General features: G+C 37.4%; 1 protein-coding gene across 1 annotated transcript in view; it reads left to right on the top strand.

Moving 5' to 3' along the window:
- SNW1 (SNW domain containing 1) overlaps positions 1-11,031 on the top strand; it is a 21,943-nt gene that overhangs the window by 5,115 nt on the left and 5,797 nt on the right. The window contains exons 4-8 of the mRNA XM_027883700.1: positions 8,039-8,134; positions 8,224-8,330; positions 9,153-9,257; positions 9,357-9,426; positions 10,193-10,258. Of these exons, the coding sequence (XP_027739501.1) occupies positions 8,039-8,134; positions 8,224-8,330; positions 9,153-9,257; positions 9,357-9,426; positions 10,193-10,258 (444 nt within the window). The remainder of the gene's footprint in view (positions 1-8,038; positions 8,135-8,223; positions 8,331-9,152; positions 9,258-9,356; positions 9,427-10,192; positions 10,259-11,031) is intronic.

Here is an 11,031-nt window from a genome sequence, read left to right as displayed (position 1 = left end):
TTTCTAAAAACTAAGAGCTGACACTTGAGGTCTCCTAAGTCTACTTTGAGGAGTATTTACATCTGCCTTTTCAAATGTAACCAAGTGGACTACATTAGACTTCAATTCTCTTAAGCAGGTGTTGGGAGGCTGGAAAACTGCTGAGGCATGACCAAGTGTATGACCAGCTGCTTGTTCCAGCAAGCATCTTCTGTAAAAAATAGGATAACCCAAAGAAAGTCTTAACAGAGTGTTAACTCCTGCGAGTATTTTAGTTAATAGATTTGAATAGTGGTTTTCAAAATAATTGGACTTCTCACACTTTAATTTAGGATGCCTTGCAAAGCTTATGGATATGTAATATGCCCCATGTCTTACAGCAGCTCAGGAAGGGAGAAAATCAAAATATAACGTTTACCTCGCAAACCAAAAATAGAGTCAACATTCTAAGTATATCAGGCAAAATATTTATTTTTAACAGATAATTTTTTGTTGTTTTATATTGGCTCTATAGCCAATAAGATTTTATTTATTTATATATTTCACTGACACTGTTGAGTGTCAAAAAAGTGTCTCATCTTGTGCCTCATATGTTACTGCAGTACTTATGAAAAAAATGAGTGCAAATTGGACTCCATGCTGTCATGTGGAAGAAAGTAGTCAGACTAAACAAACAACAGCAGTGGCAATATTTTTATTGAGGGAACTTTTATTGGAGTTCCATCACACTTTATCTAATGTCTGGAATTATCTGTCAAGAGGAAGGTGCTAAAAGATTAATTATATTTGAAGAATTTTGTGACTAGATGTTTGATACCTCATGCTAAATAGAAATGTTACTTTTTTTTTTCCAAAGCATAAAAATAATTTGAAACAGATAAGTAGACAAGAAATAATAATCACACCACTTGTGGTGAAGCTGCAGGTCAAATAATAAAAAAAATTAGTGTAGTTAAGCTCTAATTTTTTACAACTTGTCAAATGCATCTTTATTTACTTGTAGGATTGGTTTGAATTTGCATGTAATAGAACTGTTCAGATTGGAATCTATGTTTGAAAAATAACTAGATATGATAGTAGGCTTGAGGCAAAAGTGACTACAATTTTTTGCTGTGCCTTATTTGGTTCAGAGTTGGGAAAATACTTAAAATGGAGTTAAATTTAAGCTGTTAACATTTGTCATATTTGATTCATGAAGATCTGCACCAGCATTCATTAACTTTCCATATGGCATCTGTAACAAAGATATCTATATTCTCATTTTGTACCAGTACTTAACAAAATGGAAGGGATGTGGGGCTTTTCTAAAACCAGGCTTTGCAGAACTGTAGAATTGGGGTTTTCTGACCTAAGCCTTCTGGGTCAGCTTGATCCTGATTGCATCTGGCTGGATGTAAATGCTGAGAGTGAAGATTAAATATTGTGATTCAAGGGGGAGTAAAACTGAGGGAAAACTAGATCATAGATTGGTTTTGGCCGGGATATCTTCTGCTAGACCAGGTTGCTCAGAACCTCAACCCTTCTGGCCTTTAACACTTCAAGAGATGGGATATCTACAACTTCTCTGGGCAACCTCATCAATGCCTCACCACCCTCACCATAAATAATTTCTTCCTAGTATCTAATCTAAATTACTTTCCTTCAGCTTAAAGCCATTCCCCCATGTCCTCTCACTGCATGCACATGGAAAAAGTCTCTCTCCAGCCATGTAGGCTCACCAGAGTGGAGTAGAGGGGCAGAATCACCTCCCTCAACCTGCTACTCACACTGCTTTTGATGCAGCCCAGCTGGGCTGCAACAGATATGTGAAACAATTTCACTGGAAGCACCAGAACTACTATTGCTTGATTTATTTTGCAGGAGAAAGTATTGGCAGAGATGTCATAGGGAGCAGTTCTTCAGTGATGTGTGTTGAGTTGAATAATGTGGAATATTTTCTCTAAGAACTTCTGATAGTACAGATATTCAATCAGTAGGATTAGGTACAGAAGTTTCATTTTAAGGAGGGCTGCAAACATAATTCAAATATTTCTTCAATCTTAATACTTAGAGCTAAAAGAAATAGATACTTAGTAGTCTGCCAGAAATGAGATGGAGTTTCTGAATCTATTGTATGAACTACTTGTTTGGTCTGAGTTAAGAAGCAAATTTTGCTTTTGCTACAGCTTATGGATTTTTTGAAGCCGAATTTAGTATTCTGCCTTCTTGTAGAGGCAGCCATTCCATCATCCAGCCTCTATCTCTAGATGACTTATCAGCAGTTTCTGCTATTGCAGTGGTTTCATCTCTTGCATCTGTTCCCTTACATATTTAAAAAGCAGTTGCTTCAGAGAATGTTCATTGAAAAATGCTGATGTAAATGGGATAGTCTGACAAGTCTCCTGTTTGGGGCTGCAGAAAGTCTGCTGGACGTGGAATGCTGGATAATGTTGGCAGATCTGGATGCATGACCTTATGGATCTGAGGATGAAGTTCTGTTTGGTTATTGAGATGAAGGATTTCCAGCACTAGCTGTGTGGTTGGCACTTGTAGTGCTGTAAATTCTTCCTGTTCTTTCTCTACTCACATTACTAGAAGCCGAGGTAAAATAATGCATCAATATTGATATATTGTGGTGAGACTGATTCTGTTGCCTTATTAGGAAAATGAGGACATGTAATTGCATCTTGTGGTTTTATGAAGACAGAAGAGAGAGTGAAATCAAAGAATGGAATTGTTAGGTCCCTTACTTTTTTCTGGCAAGGATAATTTTTCATGCAGGAGTTGGATTTCTTCTTCGTGGCCCGGCTTTTTTCTCAAGATTGTCAATTCAGTTGAAACATTTACATGGGAGAGAGTAGTTCCGTTGTTGAAGGAACTCCTGTCACAGCAATGGAACAGATCAAGGGAACATAAATATAACTAAAATAATCAAAAGTGTTCTTTACTTGTGATGTATTTGCCTTTGTGGTAGAGCTTTGAGAGTTTATCACCAATTTTTTCTCAGACGTGTGCACTAGGCTTAGAAACAGGTAATTTTAATGATCTCTAAAATGTTAAATCCTTCAGGGAGCCCCCGGTGGTCTAGGGGAAAAGACACTGCACTGTCACTGCAGAGACCCGGGTTCGATTCCCGGTCGGGGCCCCTCCCCGGGCAGATGGAGCTCGTTAGCCCTGTAAGGCAATCCATCTACGTCCTGAGGACCTCGCTGCCACCGTCCAAGCGTGCTTGGCCCCGGCAGATGAACCTCAGGATNATTCTCATTCAGTCTAATGGGAACCAACTTCAATTTCCTGTATACAGTAGCATTTCTAAAAACTAAGAGCTGACACTTGAGGTCTCCTAAGTCTACTTTGAGGAGTATTTACATCTGCCTTTTCAAATGTAACCAAGTGGACTACATTAGACTTCAATTCTCTTAAGCAGGTGTTGGGAGGCTGGAAAACTGCTGAGGCATGACCAAGTGTATGACCAGCTGCTTGTTCCAGCAAGCATCTCCTGTAAAAAATAGGATAACCCAAAGAAAGTCTTAACAGAGTGTTAACTCCTGCGAGTATTTTAGTTAATAGATATGAATAGTGGTTTTCAAAATAATTGGACTTCTCACACTTTAATTTAGGATGCCTTGCAAAGCTTATGGATATGTAATATGCCCCATGTCTTACAGCAGCTCAGGAAGGGAGAAAATCAAAATATAAAGTTTACCTCGCAAACCAAAAATAGAGTCAACATTCTAAGTATATCAGGCAAAATATTTATTTTTAACAGATAATTTTTTGTTGTTTTATATTGGCTCTATAGCCAATAAGATTTTATTTATTTATATATTTCACTGACACTGTTGAGTGTCAAAAAAGTGTCTCATCTTGTGCCTCATATGTTACTGCAGTACTTATGAAAAAAATGAGTGCAAATTGGACTCCATGCTGTCATGTGGAAGAAAGTAGTCAGACTAAACAACAGCAGTGGCAATATTTTTATTGAGGGAACTTTTATTGGAGTTCCATCACACTTTATCTAATGTCTGGAATTATCTGTCAAGAGGAAGGTGCTAAAAGATTAATTATATTTGAAGAATTTTGTGACTAGATGTTTGATACTTCATACTAAATAGAAATGTTACTTTTTTTTTTTCCAAAGCATAAAAATAATTTGAAACAGATAAGTAGACAAGAAATAATAATCACACCACTTGTGGTGAAGCTGCAGGTCAAATAATAAAAAAAATTAGTGTAGTTAAGCTCTAATTTTTTACAACTTGTCAAATGCATCTTTATTTACTTGTAGGATTGTTTTGAATTTGCATGTAATAGAACTGTTCAGATTGGAATCTATGTTTGAAAAATAACTAGATATGATAGTAGGCTTGAGGCAAAAGTGACTACAATTTTTTGCTGTGCCTTATTTGGTTCAGAGTTGGGAAAATACTTAAAATGGAGTTAAATTTAAGCTGTTAACATTTTCATATTTGATTCATGAAGATCTGCACCAGCATTCATTAACTTTCCATATGGCATCTGTAACAAAGATATCTATATTCTCATTTTGTACCAGTACTTAACAAAATGGAAGGGATGTGGGGCTTTTCCAAAACCAGGCTTTGCAGAACTGTAGAATTAGGGTTTTCTGACCTAAGCCTTCTGGGTCAGCTTGATCCTGATTGCATCCGGCTGGATGTAAATGCTGAGAGTGAAGATTAAATATTGTGATTCAAGGGGGAGTAAAACTGAGGGAAAACTAGATCATAGATTGGTTTTGGCCGGGATATCTTGTGCTAGACCAGGTTGCTCAGAGCCTCAACCCTTCTGGCCTTTAACACTTCCAGAGATGGGATATTTACAACTTCTCTGGGCAACCTCATCAATGCCTCACCACCCTCACCATAAATAATTTCTTCCTAGTATCTAATCTAAATTACTTTCCTTCAGCTTAAAGCCATTCCCCCATGTCCTCTCACTGCCTGCACATGGAAAACGTCTCTCTCCAGCCATGTAGGCTCACCAGAGTGGAGTAGAGGGGCAGAATCACCTCCCTCAACCTGCTACTCACACTGCTTTTGATGCAGCCCAGCTGGGCTGCAACAGATATGTGAAACAATTTCACTGGAAGCACCAGAACTACTATTGCTTGATTTATTTTGCATGAGAAAGTATTGGCAGAGATGTCATAGGGAGCAGTTCTTCAGTGATGTGTGTTGAGTTGAATAATGTGGAATATTTTCTCTGAGAACTTCTGATAGTACAGATATCCAATCAGTAGGATTAGGTACAGAAGTTTCATTTTAAGGAGGGCTGCAAACATAATTCAAATATTTCTTCAATCTTAATACTTAGAGCTAAAAGAAATAGATACTTAGCAGTCTGCCAGAAATGAGATGGAGTTTCTGAATCTATTGTATGAACTACTTGTTTGGTCTGAGTTAAGAAGCAAATTTTGCTTTTGCTACAGCTTATGGATTTTTTTGAAGCCGAATTTAGTATTCTGCCTTCTTGTAGAGGCAGCCATTCCATCATCCAGCCTCTATCTCTAGATGACTTATCAGCAGTTTCTGCTATTGCAGTGGTTTCATCTCTTGCATCTGTTCCCTTACATATTTAAAAAGCAGTTGCTTCAGAGAATGTTCATTGAAAAATGCTGATGTAAATGGGATAGTCTGACAAGTCTCCTGTTTGGGGCCGCAGAAAGTCTGCTAGACATGGAATGCTGGATAATGTTGGCATACCTGGATGCATGACCTTATGGATCTGAGGATGAAGTTCTGTTTGGTTATTGAGATGAAGGATTTCCAGCTCTAGCTGTGTGGTTGGCACTTGTGCTGCTGTAAATTCTTCCTGTTCTTTCTCTACTCACATTACTAGAAGCCGAGATAAAATAATGCATCAATATTGATATATTGTGGTGAGACTGATTCTGTCGCCTTATTAGGAAAATGAGGACATGAAATTGCATCTTGTGGTTTTATGAAGACAGAAGAGAGAGTGAAATCAAAGAATGGAATTGTTAGGTCCCTTACTTTTTTCTGGCAAGGATAATTTTTCATGCAGGAGTTGGATTTCTTCTTCGTGGCCCAGCTTTTTTCTCAAGATTGTCAATTCAGTTGAAACATTTACATGGGAGAGAGTAGTTCCATTGTTGAAGGAACTCCTGTCACAGCAATGGAACAGATCAAGGGAACATAAATATAACTAAAATAATCAAAAGTGTTCTTTACTTGTGATGTATTTGCCTTTGTGGTAGAGCTTTGAGAGTTTATCACCAATTTTTTCTCAGACATGTGCACTAGGCTTAGAAACAGGTAATTTTAATGATCTCTAAAATGTTAAATTCTTCATATGGAGAAGCCGTTCTTTGATGAGGAAGGAATTCATTCTGCATTGCTTGATAGTTGATCCTTGATTTACACATAGAATTTATGAGCCCTGTACAGGTCTGGTTGGAATATACAGAACAAAATATGTCGAGGAGAGGAATTTATGTGTAGCAAATTAAGAAATTTCTGTCAAGATACTGCATCTATCAAGTGTCTAGTGAAACTCTGCACATGATTGATGCCTAAGTCCTGCCATGAGGTTCAGTATCTTAGACAAGTTAGGTAAGATTGTTCTCTTTCTGATTGCAGTGGTATGTAGATTTCTAATTGCTGCCTGTTAAGGCTGCCCCAGCCAGGAAATCATGTAGCTGTACCAAAACTTGAGCTTTTTCTTTCTGCCTAGAAGGAGATTCTGCTTTTCAGTAGCAATCAGAGTGAAATCTGAAACACAGCTGATGCTTCCTTTTGAATTTTGTAGATTGGAAAATGGTAGTGGAGGGGCAGAGTACAATATCAAACAATCTGAGTCTCCTTTTTATCTTAGATTAATAAAATGCTTCAACATTACTAGTAAAATAAGATAAATGTCTAGGAAAAACAACAAAAAGAAGTGTAACTTCTTCATCTGCCTCTCTGTAACACCTCAAAAAAGGGCTACAATTGAAACATGCAAATGCATCAGGTTTTTGATGGCAACAGAAATATTGGTGGTTTCAGTTTAATCCATATTACAGATTTCTTCCATAATAATGCAGCTTGCCATTTGCATGCAATACTTGAGAGTTTAAATAGTTCATGTAGCTCATTTGTACCTTGTTGTACAGTAGTTTTTAGAGCACATCTTGGACCCTTTTTTTTATTTTCTTTTTTTGTCTTCTGGGATGCTCTAAAGCCCTTTCAGCATACTTTGTTCTTCATGCAGCAAAACACTTGGACTTACAGTTAATTACCTTAGAGGAACACTGCTCTTCAGATGTCCTTCATTCAGCATCTGAAAAGCCAGAATATTATTGATACTAATTCAGAGGATTAAAATTTTAGGAGTGAAGGCTGAGAAGCAGAAAATGGGTCTTGTGTGACTAATTAATGCTGAGGCTAAAGGTCAGTTTTAAGTTGGACATGCACTGTATAATGAACTTTAAATAATAATTCTAAGGACTTTTAACCCTTTGAACTAAAACTTCCTGTTTGACTGGATACTTGTGAAGCATTAATGCAATTCAATAAATTTTTCCCTGTAGCCATCTAATAGTGTTCTTTCCCTATACTTAAAATTGGGACTTAGAGCTACTAATGGCTAACTGCATGTTATGTGAAGACTCAATTACCTATATAGGGGAAAGTGTCAAGAGCAGATTTCTCAAGTATTTATTTTTTCAAGAAAAAAGTAAACATAATGAAATGAAAAAATCCAGATGATGAAAAATACTTATATCAGATTCTTGATTCATGGCGGTTTTGGACCCTAAAAAAGGAAAATAGTAGGAATGGGAAGCAGGAAAATGGTCTCTAATGACGGTTCTGAGAGTAATCTATATAATTATATTTAATCAAATTGCTTCTTTTCTTCAATTACTCTGTCTGTAAAATGGGATCCAGAGTATATTCATGTTCCGTGGGAGTAATTGAATAATGTGATTGTAATGCATTTATAGTTGTATATGAATTTTAATTAATACCTAAAATAAAGTCTAAGCCTGAAACATTTCCTTTGATATATGTATGTGTATTCCTGTTTACCAGCACTACTAAAATCTAATGTCTTCCAGGTTATTTACAGCAAATATACAGATCTTGTGCCAAAAGAGGTCATGAATGTGGATGATCCTGAACTGCAAAGACCAGATGAGGAGGCAATTAGAGAGGTATTGTATGCACTGATATGCGTAGTTTTCAGTGGTATGCTTTGTCTTGCATATACAATGAGATGCACAGTGTGGTATTTTTTCTTCAGATAACAGAGAAGACAAGAGCAGCCCTGGAGAAATCAGTCTCCCAAAAAGTTGCAGCAGCCATGCCTGTACGAGCTGCTGACAAACTGGCTCCTGCACAGTACATTCGGTATGTAGTGCTGGTGTCTGTAAGAAGATGTGATACATTATATTTATTAAAATTGGCATATTCCTTGAATTTCTGAGAACAGAAATTCCTCCTGAATTCTGTTCTTCTGTAAGGAATTTGGAAGTGGTTAATTAATCCACTAATGATCACCTAATTTGAAGCATGTAGAAAATAAGTCTTTTAATATGTCATGAGCTGTGGCACTTTGTGGAGGGGTTATTGTTTTAACAAAAAAATACAGATTTGTCAGGGATCACTTTTATGATGCTGCCTTGAAAACAGAGTGTTTACTGTGGGTTTCAAGTCAAGACAAGTCATGGAACAAAGTTCTTCCTTCATAGAAAATAAGCAGTTGGAAAGAATTGGAATTATGAGGAGGCTGATACTCATTTATGAGGAGTTTCTCTTTGAAACTCAGAAAAATTTCATGGCAGGGTTACATTTGGCCCGAGGTGAATCCTGGAAAGAAGTATGTGAAGAGGTTGTTAATAACCAGTAAGAAGTCACCAGGGCTTCACATACATAGGTAGAGAGTATTGTGACAGGCTGTGAGTACTGTACTAGTTTTTCTTCTACTTCAGAATCTAGATTGAAACAGAAGAATATAGCCCTGGGAAGTTACCTTCTGTCTGGTGTAACTGAGTCTCTGCACTCAGTCCAGTATCATCTGTGCAGTTACCTGCTGCTGATTTTCACAGTGGAGAAATCTTAAACTGGTATGGATAAAATGAAAGGCAGCTAGAGTAGTGAACTGAATAACAACAGAGGTGGGAAAGGAATATCTAGCTGTGTGCAGAAAACTGAGCACTTTGTTTTATTCAGATACACACCATCTCAGCAAGGCGTTGCATTCAACTCTGGAGCAAAACAGAGAGTTATTCGAATGGTGGAAATGCAGAAGGACCCTATGGAGCCTCCAAGATTCAAGTAACTATCCAAAACTTGTTCATAACAAATAGAAGATTCTGAAGTGTGTTTCCGTGCAAAATGCTGACTGTAATTGTAATTGTTTTCTTAATTGCTCAGAATTAACAAGAAGATTCCGCGAGGACCACCTTCTCCTCCAGCACCTGTAATGCACTCTCCTAGTAGAAAGGTATGAAATGTCATAGCTGATCTCTGTTTTGAATCCTTAGATGGATCACAAGTACTGCTTTGATCTGGTTCATTTCTGTGCACCTCCTCCTTACTGTTCTTTTGATGCAATGTTAAGTGATAACTTGGTGCCTGGTGCAGTCTTTTTGTTAGTTTTTAATTTTTTCATTTGGGCAGTTCTCTACGTAGCGGTCTTACGTATCTTGTCAAAGCTTAAGTAGGTGTCTCATAAATTTTATGCAGAGCTGCTTTGTTGAATTTGTTCATGGCATGGCTGAGGACTCAGCCTTTAGCCTTGGTACTTATATGGCTTTTAGACGACACATCTAATCCATGACACACTAACGTGTGTCAGTGAGGATTAGCTCCTTCTGCAACATGGGTGGTTCATCATTTTGCTACAACTTGGAACAGCCACTAAATGTGCAAATGGTAACAAGCTGGCTCTGAGTTACAGCCGCTTTGGTGAAAGCTTAAGAGGATAGCAGAAGAGCTGTTGTGACTTTATTCAGTGTTGGCAAAGGTACAGTGCAGAAATAAACCCCATGGCAGGGGATTTAGAACTAGATGATCTTCAGAGTCCCTTCCAACCAAACCATTTCTTGATTCTGTCATCTTATTGCTGCTAAGAAGAGTTGGGTTTTTGTGGAATCCTGAACTTTCTACTCTAATTTATTTCAATAGTTTTCAAGTTGCCTTTGAGAAAGAAAACAGTATTTCCTTTTGCTATAAATCTGAAGATAATGTTGCTTCTTCTCTTAAATTAGATGACTGTGAAAGAGCAGCAAGAGTGGAAAATTCCTCCATGCATTTCAAACTGGAAAAATGCAAAGGTAATTATCTTATTGTAATTTTATCTTTCTAATGTTGCACCCTCTGGGGAAACTTCATTGAATGATTTAAGCTTGAATAATACTGTTTTTAAACCTCTAGGGTTAGGTAAACTTGCTGCTTCCAGCATGGAGAACACATGATTGTACAGGTCACTTTTTTTCTGTTTGGTATATAAGGGTTGCCAAATTGAGAGGAGTATAGAACCGAGGGAAAATGTGTTAGTTCCTGGCAGAGATTATAAATTTTCCGCGTTAAAAATGGCTTTAGTTAAAATCCCCATAATAGTGCAGTCTGAACCCAAAATCTCTGGAGTTCACAAGTAAAGCCATCTAAACTGAAAAAGAGAAAGGGTATCAGAGACCCAAGCTTGTTTCTTTTCAATACTGCAGTCCCCATTTCTGGAAAGTTTCCTTGTTGAATTCTTTCATTAATTAATTTTCATCACTGGTCAGCTCAGGTGATTTTCTTCCTTGTTTGAGTAGGTAAGTCTTGTCCCTTTGGTTTATGCCCAGAGAGAGGGGAGAATTTACTTACTAATTTGCTGCAGTAACTGGTCTAATCATTGTGAAACTTACCAAGCTGTTGTCCTGAGGCAGCCTCTTCAAGTGGAGGAAGGAAAAGCTGCATGTTTAGATGTTTTGGTTTTTTTTTCCTTACCCCAACACAGCTGTCTAACTGGGACTGGTGCTAATTATAAGATCAAATTTTAGGTTACAGATGGTAAAACCAAAGCAAAAATTTTGTAGAGCTCACTAAAGAATCTTAAAATAAC

This window comes from Empidonax traillii, unplaced genomic scaffold, assembly GCF_003031625.1.
Source record: "Empidonax traillii isolate 1590-97213 ecotype Southwest subspecies unplaced genomic scaffold, ASM303162v1 scaffold132:size1788729, whole genome shotgun sequence".
NCBI lineage: Eukaryota > Metazoa > Chordata > Aves > Passeriformes > Tyrannidae > Empidonax > Empidonax traillii.
This window is presented reverse-complemented; position numbering and strand designations above follow the sequence as displayed.